At 43.8% G+C, this 22274-nt stretch overlaps 1 protein-coding gene across 1 annotated transcript; it reads left to right on the top strand.

The window, feature by feature from the left end:
* Positions 1-14428: 14428 nt before the first annotated feature.
* LOC136582819 (aquaporin-5-like) lies at positions 14429-21931 on the top strand. The gene is made up of 4 exons (XM_066584077.1): positions 14429-14884; positions 15372-15536; positions 16859-16939; positions 19768-21931. Exons 1-4 carry the CDS (start codon positions 14522-14524, stop codon positions 19972-19974), a joined length of 816 nt encoding a protein of 271 aa, XP_066440174.1. The 5' UTR covers positions 14429-14521; the 3' UTR covers positions 19975-21931.
* Positions 21932-22274: the final 343 nt, after the last annotated feature.

The raw sequence follows: 22274 nt of genomic DNA, 5'->3' as shown, positions 1-22274 counted from the left end.
ATTGAGCTACGATTAAGGACATCATGGTCATTTGAAATGCATTTTAACATGGGCCAATAAATATTGTTATTTTATTCATCATTGCTTGGATACTGAATCATTTTCTTTGCTTTTGGATTAAAAACACATGGTTGGAGCAGGATCCATGTATTTGGCCATGAGTATTGGAGCCGTTGGATGAAATGGTTGTTCTACATTTTCAGTTTCTTCAGAGACTGCATAGTCAGTTCAATATTATCAATGCCCGAACATGGGGCTGCGCAGAAAAAGCAGCATGGAGTGGTTGGACGTCTGCCAATCGTGCATTGGTGCCACCAGTGTCAACCCTTCAGGCTGACCATAGATTTGAGATAATCATTACCAAAAGATAGCTAGTGATAAACCACCAATGTCTATCATGAGACAATTACTATATTATTGATTAGCAAAGATTTGTCCTACACATACCCAACATTGTAAACTTTTTCATTCTTGGGACTTCATAAACTCCCATAAACAAGTACAATTAACAATACACTTGATTTGTATCTCATAGGAAATTCTGAGAACATAACAATGATTCGGCTTGTGAGCTGCCACTTCATTCATACACAAGTGCATGCAGCCCGAGGTATGAAAAGGCTAATATAGAGTACACAGAAGAGCACCGTCTGGCCAAACATGCTAGACAGATGGCAGACTGCAGGACTCCTACACCGTACTGCTGCCATCTGCAGGCAGCCACATGAACAGGACTCTGACGCACTAAAGAAGACCTGTCGCTTTTGATCTTTTTGATTCAAGCAAAGTCATTAGTAGAATTTTGTTACAATTCCCAATATACTATAATTGAAAATACAAGATGTTTCACTTTTGGTTAGCCTATTCCAAGGGGTTAAAATGAAACATGGAGCAACATTACTATAAAGTACACATAATATGTTGTGCATTTTAGATTCCATGGTGCCCAACAGCTCCATAGATTGCATTGTATGGACCTATACATTAAATGGTCACAGCTGCTCTTTCACAATAACACTGTCCTGTATGGAAATCAGACCCGTGACCTCGGAGTTTTCTGTGGATCAGTTTCAGTGTGAATCCACATTAGAATGGGGAAAATCTAGTAATCTGAGCGACTTCCAATGAGGCGTGCTCATCGGTGCTAGAGACTCGTGAGGCCAGTATATCAAAAACTGCCAATCTTGTGGGGTTTTCTCATGCAACGTTGTCAAGAGTATACCAAAACAAATAGATCGGATTTTTGCAGACATGGCAATACCAAATCTATTTATTTTTTGTGCCCTGATGTTTAGGCTGAATATGCTGAAATCCATGGCAGGCCTGGGCCCCCTGAAATCTCATCATGCGGTGGCATTCAGGGAACAGAGGGGGTATACTTGAAGGTATGTCTCTTTGAAGACATCTAAATGCCGTGGTCAGCGCTGACCGCGGCATCTAAAAGGTTGACAGCTGTGATTGAAGTTAACTCTGATTGTGGCTTCTGTGGGTGGGTGTCAGCTGTATATTACACCCCTCTCAGGGGCGTAACTATAGAGGGTGCAGGGGATGCGGTTGCACCCAGGCCCAGGAGCCTTAGGGGGCCCATAAGGCCTCTCTTCTCCATATAGGGAGCCCAGTACTATGAATAAAGCATTACAGTTGGGGGCCCTGTTACAGGTTTTGCATTGGGGCCCAGAAGCTTCAAGTTATGCCTCTGTGCAGCATGGTTTAGGTATGGGTACAGGTACAGATACAGATAGAGGGGAGGGGCCCTAGCTCACCTTTTGCATCAGGGCCCCTGAGCCTTTAGTTACGCCCCTGACCCCACTCCACTCTATACAAACCCTGCATACATCTGTGATACGCATACAGTGGATGTTGAAAAGAAGTTGTCTATGTATCATACACCCAAATGTTGTGTCAGACTGAGAACCCCAGCCTACTGGAGGATGCTCTAGTCCTCGAGCGTGCCACTCCAAATAACCTTTACTACGGAGATTCTATTGACTGTAGAGGCTACTATATTTGGAAATGCTAATGTAATGCAAGCCTCTTGGTCAATATTCTGCAATACAATCATTACAGGGCTAAGCACATTGAATGCAAAGTGAAAGGTACCATTATGGAACTAAATCAAGGAGTGCCATCCAAATTGTGAAATTCTTGGTCCGTAACTCATAAAACTTGATGGCAGGATATTCTAATTTGTGACCAGTATGCTGGTACGAACTTGCTACAAGAAGAAGGAGCAATAGTTCCTTTTAAAAGCCAAAGAATGTATGCCCATATACAAGCTACAAATGACTACCAAAAATGGCAGTTTTTTTTCCATGGGCTGTGTCTGATATTGCATAATGACTCCAGTGAAGTGAGTTGCAATACCACACACAACCTATGGGGAGGTGGGGTCTATTTTTCAAACAAAGCAGCCATTTTTCTAATCCTGGAAACCCCCTGTAGCACGTCTGTTTCCTCTCATACTCTTTTCATTACATTCAGTAGTTTCCCAGGAAGTATGTACATTTCTGGGATGTGACAATTAGATTAGGTCCCACTGTGGATATAAAACAATGTAAGAGTAAGTCTTAGGGTCAATTATAGGATGATGCTATACGGGCGTGAGTAGCACCGCTAGTGAAAATGTATGCTTAGACGTACAATTCATCTATTGTTTTGGGCATGGTGGTATTGTGTGAGGAAGGGCACAGTACAGCTTTTACAGTTGGAGAGCACAACAAGGTGGTAGGGCAGCTGGCAGAGTTTATATCTGGGAATCCAATTCTTCGGTTTCTTATGAGTGGCATTAGAGGGAGTACCCAGTATGGAATTCCTGCTGAAACAGCATACAAAAATTGCAGTTAGAGCAATATTTTCTGTGGTCTGACTACAGATGCAGTCCTGATCCCACAGTGGTGCGCAGGAGGCTGCTGAAGAGCACCACGAGTACTGGGAGCTACTCATGTGCCACGAGTACTGGGAGCTACTGTGTACCAACATAAGTGGCCTAATCCCACAACTAGGTGAAGGAGAAGAAATTGGCAGAGCAATCTCAAAGCAGAGATAGATTCGGAGTATATAACGTGTTGAGCAAGTCAAAGGTGGGTAGGCACTGCCGGTCTTGTGTGCTGATTGACCAAGGGTCATATTAGCACTGCAAGACAGAGTGGAAGAGTAACTACAAAGGCTAAGCCTCAGGCATGACTTGACAGTCGATTATGACTCTGCTGAAATTAAATTCAACAGTGTAGGTACTAGAGATGAGCGAACGTACTCGTTTCGAGTACTTACGCACCCGAGTACCGCCATTTTCGAGTACTTCAGTACTCGGGTGAAAAGATTCGGGGGGCGCCGGGGGGCGGGGAGAGGCGTGGCGGTGCAGGGGGTAGCAGCGGGGAACAGGGGGGAGCCCTCTCTCTCTCCCTCTCCCCCCACTCCCCACTGCTACCCCCCGTGCCGCCACGGCGCCCCCCGAATTTTTTCGCCCGAGTACGGAAGTACTCGGAAATCGCGGTATTCGGGCAAAAAAGGGGCGTGGCCGAGCACGTTCGCTCATCTCTAGTAGGTACTCATTACTAAAATTACTTTTATTCAAGACCAGCAGGTGTGACGCATTAAGAAGTGCACAGACCTCTTAATCAAAGAGCTGGATTGCACATATATAGATGTATGAACAAAAAAAATCCCTCAGGGTTCAGATAGCATAAAAGAATTGTACACTGGAGACCAATGGTTTGGTTTGGATGGCTAGGGAATTACATATGTGTAATCCAGCTGTCTGATGAAGGGTTCTTCACACCTCGAAACATGTTACACTCACTGGTCTTGAATAAAAGTAATTTTTCCTAAAGAACACCTACACCGTTGAAATTCCTTTCATCGGAGTTGCAATCCACTGGCAGGTTGCACCTGAGCCTTAGCTCTTTCACACCTCTTCCACTCTAGTTATAGAGAGAGGCTGCCGATATCCCTCCAGAGTGGAGGTACCACCACCATCCCATTGTTGGCCTTCCAAATTGTTGTCGTCTACCAGTTGTGGTTGACTGGCCAGTTTACACAATTAGCGAAGCGATATTGCAAGTTATCAGTTCTCAGTCTACTTCCTTGTGCGATGCTTTGTCTTCAGCAAGAGTTCCAAAAAGGCTCCTTCTTGCAGTGCTGCATTCTGTTTTATGACTTTTCAGTTCATATCTTTTGATCAATCATTTTTGGTGTATTTTGCTGTGAAAGGTGCCGTCTACCGGTTTACCGGGTAGTTCTGGGAAATTTTAGACATGACTATGACGATTCACCAGCAGTTGTGGAATCTCGGCTAAAATGTTTTATGAGATTATGATGTCTGAGGCCAGAACTTAAACTTGACTTGACTTAAAACTTGACTTGATTCTTTATAGTTTAGTGGATCTTAGCGGATTCTTTGCATTTCTGTATCTTGACTAGAAGTGATCTTGTCATTGCCAAACCTGCATGTCCGTCCTTGCTTCTTTTGTTGACTATTGCCTAATTTGTTAATCCTGTTGCAGATGCTGACCTTGAGGGCTCAGTCACACGGGCGCCGATGCGTCCATCTTCCGGCAGGATAAGACGGCCGCACTGCAGGTACGGACGATTCTCCGCACCACTGGCAGAAAAAACACATAACCAGCTCCATTGCCGGTCATGTGTTCTTTCTTCCGGCGCCGTGGAGAGTCGTCCTCACTGCAGGTGCGGCCATCTTCTTTGTGCAGGAAGAAGGGCGCATCGGCGCCCAGATGCGCCTGTGTGACTAAGCCCTGACTGACAGTGCCACAACTACTATTCTCCAACAACTATGGTTTCTTCAGCAACTTTTTCCCCCTAGCATCATTCTTTAGCTACCATTAGTGAATTCTGTGTCAATGTCTGTCACAACAGAAATGTATGCAGTAAGGACATGTTCACATGGTGAAATGTTCATATGGATTTTGGTCTGTGTTCTGTACCCAAATCTGCCTGAAATCCACCCATAAACCAAATCCCATTGATTTTTCCTCTGCTGATTTGAAATCAATATAGTGAAAAAAAAGAAGTGATATGTGTCTGTTTACTGTGGTGGGCAACCATTGAATGGGACTAAATACTCATGTCAATACATGGTATGTTGACCTGCAAATCTTCAGCAAAGGCAGAGATCGGAGGGTTAGCCATTGGAAACATGCGCCAAATGAACATGGCCTGAAGCAAATTTGTATTTGCATGGCTTGTATAGCATTGACATTTCAAAATACTGGGTGTAGTTCTGGGTCTAAAATTGGCCATAATGAGGTAGCTTTCTGGCAAAACACACCAGTCTATTATTAGTCAGTGAACTGAAAGTTATCCATCTACTGTATATGACTGCCGAATAATTAAATATTTCATATAAAGATGTCCACGGCTACCGAGGGCAAACGGGATGCTGAAAAACAAACTTGAACCTGACCAATAGAAACAAGAGGCTAAAAGGCAAAAAAGTGCACATCCATTGGATAATGGAGGACTGATGAAAAATATTATGGGCGTCAGGGTACATTTCAAGATATTTCATTCAGAGGAACAATACAATTTGCTTGTCCATTTAATTGAGATTGATCGGTAACAAGAATGCGTCTATTAGAACCAATGGTTTCCTATTGAAGCATTCACATGAACGATTTTTAGACGCGCTTGCAAAAGATAGGACATGCGTGGCTACAATGCACGCATCTAAGGTGCATGCTGCGAGAAAAGATAGGACCTGCTTTCAGTGCAGGAGTTTCCATTGACTCTAATGGAAGCTGGATTAACACGCAGCACCACGGATCGTGTGAATGAGCAAATTATGCGCAAATGAAGATTGCGGCTTTAGCTTGTAGACTCGTGTAGAATATGGAGGGTGGAGAGGAAGAATTATCTGTGCAATTTTGAAATTTAAAACAGGTTTACAATTTTCTTGTAAGATCTATCCAACCCACGGTTATAGGGGTGACTTTATTTTATTCTCACTGGAATCATTTTGAAAGCTAAGCATACTGTAAAGCTGCTCTCACACAGGCGTTAGTAAAACGCGATTTCGAGTCTCGGTTTTGAACGCATTCTACAGCGTTCGACAGCGTTTTTAATGCACTGCATCATTGTAATGGGTGATGAGGTGCGTTAAAAAGTGCTTAAATGCATGAAAATAGAGCAGACAGCGACGCCCCATTGAAATCAATGGAGGCATTGTACAGCGTTTAGCGTGGCGTTTGATGCACCGCGCTAAATGTTGTAGAAAGCGGTGTGCGAGAGAGAGAGGGGCGTAACGTTTACTTTTTCACATTTCACAATTCCTTAAAGGGGTTTTCCAGTTAAATACTACTGATGACCTATCCTCAGGATAGGTCATCAATAATTGATCGGCTGGGGTCCGTTGCTCGGGACCCCGACCGATCAGCTGAGCAGGCGCATGCTGTCAGCGCTGCAAATATACAGAGGTCAGAGCTGAAGTAGCGGAAGTCTTCGCGCCGCCCTCTCTGTAGTGGCTGGGGCTTGTAACTGCAGGCATAGCTCACGCTGATGTCAATGAGACCCCAGCCACATCACAAGGAAAACCCGGAGTTGCAGTGCGGGAAATGCCAGGAGAGGTGAGTATAGGCCTCTTTATTATTTTCTGCCACTAGGAACATGTTTTTAAAATAGAAAATTATCTAGGACAACCAGTTTAACCCCCCCCCCCCAGAAGTTTAAGAAGAGCTCTGTATCTTCTGAGGGAAAAGGGTATTATAGTTTTGGATGAAAAATAAAAATGCTCTGGTCCTGGAATGTGGCCACACAAAAAGTATTTTTGTAAAAAACAAAAAATGTTTATATTGTGCAAAAGTGATAAAACATAATAAAACCTCTATAGATTTAATGTAGTCATAATCACAATGACTTGTATTTAGAGATGAGCGAACGTGCTCGGCCCCGCCCCTTTTTCGCCCGAGTACCGCGATTTTCGAGTACTTCCGTACTCGGGCGAAAAAATTCGGGGGGCGCCGTGGCGGCGCGGGGGGTTGCGGCGGGGAGTGGGGGGGAGAGGGAGAGAGAGAGGGCTCCCCCCTGTTCCCCGCTGCTACCCCCCCGCACCGCCGCACCTCTCCCCGCCCCCCGGCGCCCCCCGAATCTTTACGCGCGAGTACTGAAGTACTCGAAAATGGCGGTACTCGGGTGCGTAAGTACTCATTACGAGTACGTTCGCTCATCTCTACTTGTATTATAAAGGTAACATAATATCTATACCAGAATGTAGATGCCAGAAAAATACATTGCAAAAAAACTGTTGTGATTCATTATTTCCATTACCCACAGCAAATACAATTATTAAAAGTTATTCGATATATTACATCTACCTGATATTGGGTCATATAAAAACTAGAACTTCTCCCGCAATATAGAAGGTGTCATATAGCTACAATGAGGAAAAAATAAAAATGTTCTACTGGAACACAAAAGGGGATACGATTTACTGGTTTTTAACCCCTTCCCGCTCCAGGGCGTAAGTTTACGTCCTGGCAGCGGGGTACTTCCCGCCACAGGGCGCAAACTTACATCCTGGGGATAGCGCGGGATCACATATGATCTCGCGCTATCCCGCAGCAGGAGTCGGCTGTCAGTCACAGCCGACCTCCTGCTGCAACAGTGGGGGGGCATCAAAGATGCGCCCCCCCCCTGCTGTTAACCCCTTCCCTGCCACGTCTAAGTAGATCGCAGCAGGGAAAGAGTTCACATATCGCAAGAGTCCCTCTGTGTCTTCGGCCGGCTCTTGCGATATTATCGCGAGAGCCCGGCCTGTGGCTATGGCAACAGGACGCCAGACACTGACGTCCTGTGTTGCCAGTGCCTGAGATCGCTGTATAAGCGATAAGGCAGGGCAGTAGCCCTGCCATGCCTTATTACAGCGATCATCAGGGCTGTGGTGAAAGTCCCCCAGAGGGACACAAATAGTGTTAAAAAAAAAAGATTAAAAAAATGAACTAAAAAAAAATGTTAAAAAAAGTTTTTAAAAAAACCCTTTTTTATGCTTTTTCTCAGATTAGCATACAAAAAAGGTAAAAACCTACAGCTCGTCTCGCAAAAAATAAGCACTCAGAGAGCTCCGTACATCAAAAAATAAAAAAGTTACAGGACTTTGAATGCAGCGATTTAGAAAAAAAAAAGATTTCCCAAAAAAAGGGGTTTTATTGCAGAAAAGTGGAAAAACCTAAAAAAAAATGTAAGAATTTTGGTATCGTTGTAACCGTACCAACCCGCAGAAAAAATGGATTGTCTTATTTATGCTGCATGATTAATGCTGTAAAAAAAAAAATCTATGGCAGAATTGATGCATTTTCTGTCCCTGCTGTCATAAAAAAAAAATTTAAGTTTTACAATATAGTTTATGTATTCAAAAATGGCATCATCAAAAACTACAGTTCGCCACGCAAAAAACAAGCCCTTATTTGGCCGCATCAACGGAAAAATAAAAAAATTATGATTTTTTGATAAATGGAGAAGAAAATCCGCCAAAAATCCTTGCGTCCTTAAGCCCAAAATAGGCCGTGTCATTAAGGGGTTAAAGGGGTTTTGTCATTTAAAAAAAATCCTATAATCACCTATTCCTCCCCAGGCAGTCTATTTATCACATCTTCTCCTCTCTGATCTTGTCATCTCACAGCAAGCCGGATAGATCCTTTTCTTCATTTATGAAGCCTGCATTCCTCACATTCTTCTTCCTGCAGGTCGGTGAAGGTCACATCCCTGTGATGTAGCGTTCATTGGCTAGGAAGGAATGCTGATCTATTGCAGAGACAGTGGGCATGAGCAGTCTTTGCAATAGCTCGGCACTCCCTGCTGGGCTGTGAACTAGTGACATAGAGTACATTGCCGGACAGGAAGGAGACTGCCTGTGAGTCTATACTTCGTCACAGGAAGCAGAGGAATCAGCCAGCTGGAGGCGAGGTGACCCCTCGGGACTGCAGGAGACAAGAGAAGATAGGGGAGAAGATAAGGTTAGTAGACTTCCTTGGCGGAATAGATGAGTATAGGATTTTTTTTTAATGACAGAACCCCTTTAAGGATACCTACACACAGGTGAGCGTGATAGTGAGTTGTGAAACTTTGCCTGCTATTGCGCTCGCCAACGTGCGATTTACCCACAGATGCAAGGCATTTTTCTTTCAAAAATGCCTCTCATCTCTTAGGTAAAGTGGCGGTTTTCTGGCGTATCTTTCAGCCATGTCGAAAGATAGGCAAGTGTTTCCCATAGTTTTCAATGGGAAATCTCGCATCAGACTCGAGTCACATCATACACTGCGCAATGTATTTTCCTGTCTTATTGAAATAGGCAATGCATTCCAAGGAGCACGCAGACCGAGCATGCTGCTTGCATGAACAAGAATGGGGTTCAAATTCATGCGAGATTTATGTGTCTCACAACGCACAAATCTCTCTCGATTTTCTCGGCTGTGAGAAATCAGCCTAAGGATAAAATTTGTTATGTCACTAGAGGGTTGAAAATACACTTAAGGTGACTGAGTTCTGCTCCATAGAGACATAAATTCAATATCTACAATAAAAAGTGACATTTTCTGGTGCGTTTGTAATATACATCGTGCATTAAATATGAGCCATACAGAAGTTATACACTTACCTGCTCCGTTGCTAGCGTCCCCGTCTCCATGGTTCTGTCTAAATTCGATGGCGGCTTGCTTTTTTAGACGCGCTTGCGCAGTCCGCTCTTCTGCTCTGAGCACGAGCCGCTTCAGTGTGCTCGCCGCTACAGCTCTTCTGCGCATGCGCAGATGAGCTGTATCCTCATGGGAGCGCGCTGGAGCGGCCATTCTGCTACCATCCTCTCTTAGAGGAAGGTGCAGAGCTGCCCAGCCCAGCCGCCCAGGTAAGTGATGGGTGACAGATTGACGGGGGTGACGCGTGACGGACTACCGCTGGGCCACGGAGCCTACTGCTGGGCCCCGGGGCCTACCGCTGTGGCCCCGGAGCCTACCGCTGGGCCCCGGAGCCTACCGCTGGGCCCCGGGGCCTACCGCTGTGGCCCCGGAGCCTACCGCTGTGGCCCCGGAGCCTACCGCTGGGCCCCGGGGCCTACCGCTGTGGCCCCGGAGCCTACCGCTGTGGCCCCGGAGCCTACCGCTGGGGCCCCGGAGCCTACCGCTGGGCTCCGGGGCCTACCGCTGTGGCCCCGGAGCCTACCGCTGTGGCCCCGGAGCCTACCGCTGGGCCCCGGAGCCTACCGCTGTGGCCCCGGAGCCTACCGCTGTGGCCCCGGAGCCTACCGCTGGGCCCCGGAGCCTACCGCTGGGCCCCGGGGCCTACCGCTGTGGCCCCGGAGCCTACCGCTGGGCCGCGGAGCCTACCGCTGGGCCCCGGAGCCTACCGCTGGGCCCCGGGGCCTACCGCTGTGGCCCCGGAGCCTACCGCTAGGCCCCGGAGCCTACCGCTGGGCCCCGGGGCCAACCGCTGGGCCCCGGGGCCTACCGCTGGGGAGCCGGGGCGTAGCGCTGGGGAGCCGGGGCGTAGCGCTGGGGAGACGGGGCTAGCGCGGGGAAGCCGGGGGCTAGCGCGGGGAAGCCGGGGGCTAGCGCGGGGAAGCCGGGGCCTAGCGCGGGGGAGTCGGGGCCTAGCGCCGGTTACCTGTTGCCTGGCGGTGGGTGACTGGTCGGCCGCGTTCAATCCCGGGGTCCGGTCGGCAGCTGCGGGGCGTCTGGTTGTCAGGGAGACACAGCTGGTAGCGTCTCGGGAGCGCGCACGTCGGGCTACAGCAAGCGACGGGAAATGAGCCGGCGGCCATCTTGGGGAAACTTTTTATAAGTTGCTGAAACGCTGGAACTGTAAGTACAAACCAGCTAGAAAAGTCATTTACATGGGTGATTAGTAATGTTTGCTTAATAAGGGGGACTGGGCAAAAAAAAAAATTTCACTGCTTCCTCGAGACAACCCCTTTAAGTCATACCCTTTTTCTACAAGTGCAAAAAGTATATGAAACAGACTGAAAAAAATTCCTTGTGATTTTTTTGGCACTTTTCACACGATTATGGTTTTTGCTATAGCACTTATGGCATTTTAAGTGCATTTTTTACCCATAGATCTCTGTTTGAATAAAAACTGCAATTATCTGTGTGTTTTGTCTTGCAAAATTTGAAGAATTTTTAAAACTTACCCACAAGCATGTGTAATGGAGAGCTAATAGACTTACCTGAATATTCTAAAATTAGTAAGTGGAATGCTAGAAATACCACAGGTGCAAAAAGAAGGGATGTTGTCTGAGTAATAGAATGTAGATAAAAGATTATGAACTACAGTACATTCACTAGTCCAAGTCTGAATACATAAGGAAATATGGCAATAGAGCAATACATTTCTGTCTTACTAGGAACTTCTATGTGAGTAGATACACATACAGATGAAAGGCTACCAAAGTCCACACACTGGCCATCAGAGTAACAGAAGATCTTCCAGTGGACCACACTTTGACACAAAAAAGAGCCCCCAAAAATTCCAGCAGAAGACAACCCCATATGCATTGACTATGTAGTTCAGTGTTTTCTAACTCCAGTCCTCAGGGACCCCCAACAGGTCATGTTTTCAGGATCTCCTATAGTAAGAACACCTGTGGCAATGCCTATGGCACCAACAATAATTACATCAACTGTGCAATACTCAGGAAATCCTGAAAACATGAACTGTTGGGGTGCCTTGCGGACTGGAGTTTGGAAACACTGATGTGATTAAAAGGGTATACTGTTTGGTTTTTTTTCAATTGATGATCCACCTACTGGATAGGTCATGAGTAGTTGATGGACAGGGGTCCGCCACTCAAGATCCCTGTTCATCAGCTGATTATCCGGCATGCTGCTCAGTACCGCGGGCCAGACATCATCGGCAGTCAATGCAGGAAGTGCTATTCCACTTCCTGCTTTTACTACTGACAGAATCGAACATCTTGTCCTGTCTGTAACGAGCAGCAAGTGGAATAGAAGTGTGGCGCTCCCACTGATTTCAATAAAAGTGAAGATGGCGCTCCTGTTTATTCCCCTGTAGAGATGAGCGAGCGTACTCGCTAAGGCAAATTACTCGAGCGAGTATTGCCATTTTTGAGTACATGCCCGCTCATGCCAAAAGATTCGGGGGGCGGCGGGTGTGAGTGGTGAGTTGAGGGAGTGAGCATGGGGGAGCGGGGGGAGGGGGGAGAGAGAGATGTCGTCCCCCCCGTTTCTCCCCGCTCTCCCCAGCTGCCCCCCACCAGCCCCCGAATCTTTTGGCATGACTGGGCATGTACTCGAAAATGGCAATACTCGCTCGAGTAATTTGCCTTAGCGAGGACGCTCGCTCACCTCTACTCCCCTGTCCTCTGATGACAATATTCGTCCCGATGCACTGGACTGCAGGATAGATGATCAACCAATAGATAGGGATTCTGAGTAGCAGACCCACATGCATCAACTACTGATGAGTTATCCAGAGCATAGGTCATCAGTTAAAAAAGGCCCAGAATACCCCTTTAATAACTTGCCACTTGGGTCTTTTATATATAAATCAATTCACAAATAACTTATTAAACCTTATTAAAGATATGTCCTGTGTGTGCCTAGATAACAACAAGTTATGAGGAAATTAAAAGTGTATTTGTACATGTTCTGCATAGATGGAGAGGGTCCATTGAATCATTTTCCCTTGTGGACCCAAGAAACACCATCCAGCACCGTTCACACATATCCTACTGCAGTGTTTCTCAACCTTTTCAAGCCAAGTACTCCTTAGTGACATGAAGTTCAGCCAAGTACTCTTTACAGACATGAAGTTTCAGCCAAGTACTCCTTAGTGACATGAAGTTTCAGCCAAGTACTCCTTACTGACATGAAGTTTCAGCCAAGTACTCTTTACTGACATGAAGTTTCAGCCAAGTACTCCTTACTGACATGAAGTTTCAGCCAAGTACTCCTTACTGACATGAAGTTTCAGCCAAGTACTCCTTACTGACATGAAGTTTCAGCCAAGTACTCCTTAGTGACATGAAGTTTCAGCCAAGTACTCTTTACTGACATGAAGTTTCAGCCAAGTACTCTTTACTGACATGAAGTTTCAGCCAAGTACTCCTTACTGACATGAAGTTTCAGCCAAGTACTCCTTAGTGACATGAAGTTTCAGCCAAGTACTCCTTAGTGACATGAAGTTTCAGCCAAGTACTCTTTAGTGACATGAAGTTTCAGCCAAGTACTCCTTACTGACAGGAAGTTTCAGCCAAGTACTCCTTACTGACATGAAGTTTCAGCCAAGTACTTCCAAGGATGTGATTATATGTAAACATTATCGAAATAAGCTTTTGCTCATAGTGAAGTTAGAGGCTCTGTTTGGTGCCTCCATAGGAAGTTTTTCCAGATTTGACGGGAAGAATAGCACATCCCCCTGAGATCATGAGGATACCTCCTGGGGTTGAGAACCATTGTCCTAGGTACATCCTTACAATACCATAAGACATTGGGCAGAAAATTAATGACCAATGCAATTTTAATGCATTGAGATGCAATTGTTAAAGGGGTTTTCCCATTAAAGAGATTTACGTCCATGATATGGAAAAAATGTCTGATTCCTGGTGGTTTGACCGCTGGGACTTCCAGTGATCACAGGATCTGCCTTCCCTGATGCCCCAAGTGAATAGAGTGGCAGCGCGCATGCTAAACCACCACTCCATTCACTTCTATGTCTGATTGATGTGATTGGTATAGAAGTAAATGGAGTGGTTCTTATGCATATACACCACTATATTACTTACATGGGCATTCACGGTGTGCAAATCCTGTGATCACTGGGGATTTCAACAGAGTCCTAGCAATCAAAAATGGCTTTAATGGAAAGACCACCATAAGAAAAAAAATCTAACCATGTACACAAAACATTTGTTCCATAATACAGTTAAAGGGCTTTTACAATGAATGGGAGAAAAGCAATACTAAATCAGACCACCGGCCTACGAACGGCGTTCTGTGCACTATGGCCGCTGGTAGCAGCTCTCATCAAATGCTAGCAGAATCCCCGACTTGTACACTACCAATGATCTGCTATTGATGACCCATCCTACCAATAGGTCATCCATAGTTTTACCCTGGAAAATCCCTTTAACTGATAGAAAGTCAAACACGCAGGAGACTTTCAAAAACTAAATCACCTGTTGTTTAAAATACACATCTTGAGCATTTCCCTTGGATTATAGCCAATGGAGTTTTTTTTTACTATGTAGCAAGCAATAGTTAACTCTTGCATGTTAATTACCGGGATTCAGCACTGTGGTAGGTGGAGCACAACATCAAATTATATTTCTAGAGTTGCACATTGCTGCTAGAACGTGTCATGCGTAGTAAATTTTCCATTTTCTCTGACTGGCAGCTGCACCACACCTTTCATTGGAACAAGCTGGCATGATTCCTGTTTTTCAAGGCGATATATAACTTCATCCCTAACATGTGCTTCCATTGTCCTGTAAACAGTAGCAGAAGGCTGAACACCAGCAGGGATTCATTTTGAGTCTCTTTAACTTTTATAGACTGTAATCATGCTTAAGGAGCTATGCGCGGGATTTAATTTTAAGGCCTTTCTAGCCGAGCTGATAGCAACCCTTATATTTGTTTTTGTTGGCCTGGGTTCAACGCTATCATGGTCAGGAGCTTTGCCAACCGTCTTACAAATAGCCTTTACTTTTGGCTTGGGAATAGGTACGATGGTCCAAGCTGTAGGTCACATCAGCGGAGCCCATATAAACCCTGCTGTGACTATAGCACTCCTCGTCGGCGCCCGAATATCTCTGGTCCAGACCTTCTTCTACGTGATCGCTCAGATGCTGGGAGCAGTGATAGGAGCTGCTTTACTGTATGAGTTTGTACCAGCCGACATCAGGGGTGGTTTTGGAGTGAACCAGGTAAGTGCATGAATTTTTAGAAAAATACTTCTGCATTTTTGAATTGTGTTTTTTCTGCACTTTTGGAGATTAAAAAAAAGATTTTTGAAAAACATATAAATTTAACACATTTTATATTTGTTACCAAACACTGATGGTCAGTAATACTAAAATATTCAGCAAGCGGAGGCTATCAGATGTAGCATAGCCGGCTATGACATTTGCCACAATACGTTACACTTACTGCATTATCTAAGTTTATGATGAATAAGCTGTGAGAACTTTAAAACACTTTGGCTCTGCTACATCTGTATGTCTTGGAGTAATACTATTAAATTAAATTCCTAGTGCATAACGTTAAGATGTTAAATGGCTCGTTAAATGCAAATGGGATCTGACTTTATTCTCTGTCATTCCATATTCTGTATATACACGTGCAGTGATTAAATCCTAATTGTGTCTTCTTTGTAATTATAACCAACACATTGTTTTGTCTATATTGAAACAGCCGAGCAACAATGTATCCGCCGGACAAGCACTTGCCGTAGAGATCTGCCTTACCATGCAATTGGTCCTCTGCATCTTTGCTACAACGGATAGTCGGAGGACGGACAACATTGGTTGCCCAGCCATCTCCATAGGATTGTCTGTGGTATTGGGACACTTGCTTGGGGTATGTACTGTTAATATAATATATGCCTCAAAATTATGTATTTATGGAAAATAATCCACATGTTCTCTTACACTGACCTGGGATCAAGAAATCAATAATTCATATTAGAGGGACTGTCATATGATCATTCATATCCTATCAGCACACATATGGCTCATAGGACAAAGTCCAAGGAGTGCAGGGATGTGACTGTCACATTCACCTACCTCTCCATTCCCTCGCTGTACCCCAAGGGAACTGGCATTTGGTGTATGCATAGGAATCATCTCTTCATTCCATGCATGCGCACACGGAATAAAGACTTTAGTCTCAAGCAAGCACCGAGCACCAGCTTCCCGAGTGGACAATGAGGGAATGGGGAGATAGGTGAGTGAGACAGTCACATCACTGGATTCTGCGGTTCATGTCCTATGAGCCTATAACCTTAATTTATGGGGATCATAAGATATGACACGTTCCCTTTAACCATCGGTAGGATGGCGCCTAGAGCTATAAAGTGGTGGACTATCTTAGTGAAGATAATTCCAGATTGTAGACATCTTCTCGCCATGGACTAAACACTGACTTTTTTGCTTCTTTTTATAATCAGACTGATAAGTCAACATGCTCACCAGATGTTCTGCTTATCACTGTCAAACAAGTTGACCTATAATAAAGCTGTAATGATATCCATCTCAAACTTGAGACAGGTTGCAGATTTTTAGAATATTATGGGCCAGTTATAAGATGATTTCACAATTTCCACTATAGAAACTCCAACTGCAATGACTATTCTGATTAATATGCAAATGAAGTGGGACGGGCGCTCAAATGGGAGTGTGGGTAACTACCTCCAATTTGGATTACAAAACATACTTACATCACTCCCCTATATAATGAAGGAAGCTCAATACATGGACAGGTGTAAGTGGGTATCTTGAAGTCTATTACAGAAGCAATGCCTTTCAGAGGTCGCTCAAACCAATCCCCTCCTTCCTCAATATATTTCATATGTAATATTTTTCATCCATTTATCAAATCAAATACATGTTTACTTAAATGATTTCTGCCATCTCTGTCCAGCATCCTGGAAGTCACCACTGGATGTTGCGTGCCTTCCAAATTGATCTATATCTCATGATAAAATAATGCACTATATGTCTAATTCATAAGTTAAATATACTGTGTGTGTATATATATATATATATATATATATGTGTGTGTGTGTGTGTGTATGCATAACAGCTCTCTTGCCATTGGGTGGAGCATTCTAAAGCGGAACACTCTACTTAGTCCATACAGTTTATTCTGATTCTGGTTAATGGCACTTTGATTCTTTCTAGATTTACTACACTGGATGTTCCATGAATCCAGCGCGGTCTTTTGGTCCAGCTTTGATTACAGAAAACTTCACATACCACTGGGTAAGAATTTTTAAAGTACATTATTTTCACTCTTTATCCTACTCTTTATATACCAATTGTTCATGAGTCATAATATACAAAAATGGAGAATATTGCAGAAACTTTGTATGCCATACTTTTCAATGTTTTATCTCAAGTTCTGAAGATTCAAATATTTTTTTAGGGGGCATGGTTAAAAGCGCTAACCCAAAGTCTTTGGATAGGGGATAACTTAATGATTGGTGGGGTTCTTACTGCTGAGACCACAACCATCCCAAGAATGAGGATCCCATTTCCCCTTCTCCTCCTCAAGGTGGACTCGCTGCATCCCCACAGTGAGGAGGAGCTTGAAAGTAGGGCAGTACCACACCATTCACTTTCAATGGGAATGCTGGAGATTGGTCGAGTACAAAGCTTAGCCATTTCTATCAGCCCCATTGGAATTAATAGAGTGGCAGTCATGCATGTGTGGACAGCCTTTCATTCATTCTGACATCATTGCAGATGGAAGATGTGAGAAGAGAGGAACATGAGACCCCTGTTCACATAATCAGTGGAGGTCTCAGCAGTGAGAACTCCACCAATCATAAAGTTATGCCCTATCTCGTGGATGGGGCATAACTTTAGATTTTGAAATAACTCCTTTAAGCAGGTGCTACATACCACCATATGTATACACTCATCTGTGGTAGTTTTTTTGCCAACCTTTTAATAGTGTGCATGTAGGACACGTAAAACATGTAATTTGGCACTACATGAATGAAATGTCCTAGTTCCAGACCCAGGATATCAGTGTTAAAAGAAATGACACTGTTGATACATGACCATAAAACTGCTTTGCCATTCTGAACAATCTGTGGGCTCTTAAACATGGAAAATACATCAAGTATTTGAAATGAAGGGGTACAACAGAATAAACACAAAGTTCCTGATGAGGCTGTTATGGCATACAGACCAAAAGCTAATGATATAATAAAGTAATTGATTATGTATTGCAAGTTACTAAATGTTAAAGGTGGTGTGAACTTTGAAAAATCCCTTTTTATTACAAGGGTCTCATGATAATAAGTTGATCACAGGGTGTCCCACTGCTTAAAACCCCGAAATCCGTCCCAACCATTACAGCTCCTGTATTTTTACGCAAAAATGATAATTGCTCACTGAATGGAAGTGGAGCATTACAAAGATCTCTTTTGGCCACCTACCTCCATTCACAATAAACAACCAGTCATTCACAGATCAGCAACTGCCTGTTTACACAAGCCGGTGAGCCTAAAACCAGTGAGCGATCCTGTTAGGTCACCTTTTTACATGGGACAAAGTTGGCCCATGTAAAGCCACCATAAACTACCCAGCATCTCTGATCTGAACCTCAGCAAATGTTCAATTTTCCCACAGCACCCCAGATGACATGAAACAGCTGTCTCTTTAAGACATTGTTCACATTTGCGTTGGAGGCTCTGTTGAGAGTCTTCATTGCATATTAGATCCAAAATCTTGGGACAAAATGGCACAGCACTGCTGAGTTACTTTCTCTGGTAAAATGCTGAGTAGCATGATCGAAACCCAATGTTTTCCATTATAATCAAAGAGGTCAGTTGAGCCACCGTTCATGTCCGTGATGTGCCATATCCAGCACTTCTGATATTTTCCGCTACTTCAAATCAAAAGCACAAATGTAAAGACAGCCTAAAGCAAAGATTCTCCGAAGCAAGAAAACCTCTTTATCACTCTCCACACCAGCTAATAGATGAGGATCATGAAAAAATGAGCGTCGTCACAAAATATGAGAAACCCACCACATTTCTGGCTAAATAAGTGCTAAAACTTAACTGTATTGCTAAAAACTCTGCCATCTTGAAAACATCTAAACAAACAGTAAATCAAAAGAAATAATTTTATTAACTATATATAGCAAGATAGTAGAAAATTAGACATTTCACAAAGGGACATGGCATAGGATTCAATAACTTTGGACATAAGTCAGGCCCTAGAGTTGCCTTTACATGTAAAATGGGGGTGATATTCTTTAAAGGGAACCTGTCATCAACTATGAGTACCATAAACTAAGTTATCGTGCTTATAGTTTAGGTAGCATGGAGCCCAGAGAGCCTCTTTTCATATTGACTTGTTCCCTCTTTCCTATGGTGTTCCCCGGTGAAGTCAGCGCACACACACTAGCATGACTTTTTACAGAAGACAGTGCGCATGCTCCCATTCGTCTTTATGGGAGTGCATGAGCACAGCTTTCTGATGAGAGTCAAGCTGGTGTGCACATACTAACTTCAAAGTGGGACACCACATAACTATGTTTATGGTGCTTATAGTTAATGACAGGTTCCCTTTAATGGATGATGTCCATTTCACCCCGACAGGTAATTTACCCCATTCCCCCTAGAATTGAAAAGCACAGTTTGAAAAATAGAAGTTATCCTCTATCCACAGGATAGGAAATAGCTATCTGATTGATGGGCATCCGAACACTGAGGTCCCCTCTGATCTGGAGAACGAGGTCCCAAATGAATGAATGAATAAAGCAGCAGTCTAACATGTGTCAGCAGTCTAACATGTGTGTACCACTGCATTCATTTCAGTGGAACTTCCGAAGATAGCCAAGATCACGCAGTTGGCCATCTCCGGCAGTCCCGTTAAAATAAATGTAGTGTGCATGCTTGATTATTGCTACATTCATATATGGGCCTACAGAACACCCATTCTCCTGATTGGTTAGGGTCCCACCGATAGTTTCTCCCTGTGGTGCAAACCTTTTAGTGTAAATCCTTACATGATTTTAAGTCTGATGTGTTTCTCCGAGAAGTAATCTGGCTATTTTCTCAACCTCCCAACAGATTTTCTGGGTGGGGCCGATAACAGGAGCAATCTTTGCATGCTTGATTTATGACTATATCTTCGCCCCTCACGTAATGAGCCCAAGCGAGAGAGTGGAAATCCTACGTGGCAACATTTTGCAGGAGAATGAGAGAGAAGAGAGACGGAAACAATCTGTAGGCCTTAATTCTGTTTACAGCCAAACGAATAACAAAGAAAAAATGTGAAATTCTATTTTGTATTCTTTTGTGTGACAATTAATATGTGGCATTGTACAAAATGTTCCAAGATGTTATAAATGGTCCGATGGTTTGGTTATAGGCTACATGGCTTCTTGAACCTAATCACTTTGCTGCTAACAAACTCATAGACAGGTGAAAAAATAGTTTTTAGGGGGAAAAAAAAAACTATTACAAATTCTAACACCAACTACTACTTCTCAGACTCAACAAAGCCCACATTTATACAGCGGAGTGATACACTCAATGTTGTGGCTATCGGCTGCATTCTCTTCACGGGACAGACTATGGCAAAAATATGGCCCACGTACTTTTATATAGTTATTTTCTTATTCAGCAGTAGAGATGAGCGGGTATACTAACTAAGACACATTACTCGAGCGAGTAGTGCCTTAGCCGAGTATCTCCCCGCTCGTCTCTAAAGATTCGGGGGCCGGCGCGGGTGACAGGTGAGTTGCGGTGGGGAGCGGGGGGGAGAGAGGGCGAGGGAAATATCTCCCCTCTGTTCCTCCCCGCTCTCCCCTGCCGCTCCCCGGCCCCCGAATCCTTAGAGACGAGCGGGGAGATACTCGGCTAAGGCACTACTCGAGTAATGTGCCTTAGCGAGTATACTCGCTCATCTCTATTCAGCAGCTAATCTTCTGTATATAGTGTAAATATTATAAAAATACCCAATACCAGAACCAAACAGCATAACTGCATGAGTATTGTGATTGCATTGCCCTGAAATGTTAGGATCGAATTTGAATGTCCTTTTAAAGTTTTCATATGAAATACCAGTAATTTTGTATTTACATTACTTTACAGATTTAACGTTACAATTCTACATACTTCTGAGCTCACATTCCCTGGTTGGCATTCTGGGAGATTACATTTTTGCACTAGGCACTGTACAAACCCAAGTGGCCTAGAATACAGGGCACTGAATTATATAGGAGCTCAGATAGTTAGTAGGGGCTTGTCTGTCACAGATTATTGACTGATTCCAGTAGCAATCAATGGGAATCTGAATACAAATCTGCGTATATCGCAAGATTACTACAATATAAATGTATTTGCAAAATTACTCAACTTTTTAAACACACTACAAGGGTGTTGAAAGGTGAACCTAAATTATACTTTAAATGTTAGTAGATTTGGGGAAGGGGCCAGGTTAGACTATTTCTAACTTATATTCAGTTTCAGTCTTTAAAAGTAAATCTACAGAGTGGTTCTAAAAGAATGATGCAAAAGTTAAGCTGATTTAGTCAAGTTTTTCAAGTCTTCAAGTTTGTCATGCACCTTACAGCTGTTTGATGTGGGCGCCATTGGTGTCAAGTCTGTTGTCCAGTTCTGCTCAGACGCATCCGAGCATTTCCTTTGTTATTGATTGTACTGCAGCGGAGTGGCTTTGATTTAGGTCGTCTAGTGTCACCAACTTGAAGAGTTCTTCTATCTTTTCATGTCATTCTGGCTGGTGTATGTCAATTCATACAAGAATAAATCAGCTTTACTTTTGCACCATTCTCTTTGAATCCCCCTGCAATACTGCTGAAGAACACAATATATAACTGGTGTCTAATATACAAAGTCCTGAACTACTTTACATGGCCAACAGTTTGCAGACCCCCGTTCTAATTAGCGACTTTAGCCATTTCTGCCGCGTCAAGTAAACACCCCTGCAATAACTATGATAAACCTTATTTTCAGAACGGGTCATATGGAACTTAGTGGGGAACTGTCACAGGATGCTACCTTCTCAAGTCAGATTGTAAAAAGTCTGCCCTCTAGACTTGCCATAGTGTTAAGATTGTGATTGGGGAATTTATCTGATCAGAAAAGTAATATTCAGGTGTCCACAGACTTTTGAATATGTAGCCTGATATACGTTGAGTTCCAACTGTATGGTATTCAGATATGTAAAGATTATACTGTATATGTAAATAAAGAGTTTTATTTAATTGCTTGCTTTTTTACTCATTTGTAATTCTCCATTAAAGAACTTCATATAGTCTAAAATTCTCCAAAAGCTAAAATCTGATATATCAATTTGCCAATTCAACCAAATGCTTGGTGAACTGGGCAAATAATAAAAATGCAAGAAAGGTAAAAACTTTATGTTGCTTAGAGTTAGAGATGAGCGAGTATACTCGCTAAAGGCAATTGCTCGAGTGAGCATTGCCTTTAGCGAGTATCTCCCCGCTCGAGACGGAAGGTTCGGGTGCCGGCGCGGGGGAGCGGTGAGTAGCGGCACCCGAACCTTCTGTCTCGAGTGGAGAGATACTCGCTAAAGGCAATGCTCGCTCGAG

Source organism: Eleutherodactylus coqui, chromosome 1 (assembly GCF_035609145.1).
Source record: "Eleutherodactylus coqui strain aEleCoq1 chromosome 1, aEleCoq1.hap1, whole genome shotgun sequence".
NCBI classification, from domain to species: domain Eukaryota; kingdom Metazoa; phylum Chordata; class Amphibia; order Anura; family Eleutherodactylidae; genus Eleutherodactylus; species Eleutherodactylus coqui.
Note: the sequence above shows the minus strand (reverse complement) of the source record. Positions and strands in the feature narration are given on the sequence as shown.

Bases quoted from the DNA above. Each gene is read 5' to 3' on its own strand.
- LOC136582819 (XM_066584077.1), top strand. From the start codon at position 14,522: ATGCTTAAGGAGCTATGCGCGGGATTTAATTTTAAGGCCTTTCTAGCC. The intron at 15,537-16,858 runs GTATGTACTGTT...GATTCTTTCTAG, and splicing joins TATTGGGACACTTGCTTGGG to ATTTACTACACTGGATGTTC. The intron at 16,940-19,767 runs GTAAGAATTTTT...ACCTCCCAACAG, and splicing joins AAAACTTCACATACCACTGG to ATTTTCTGGGTGGGGCCGAT.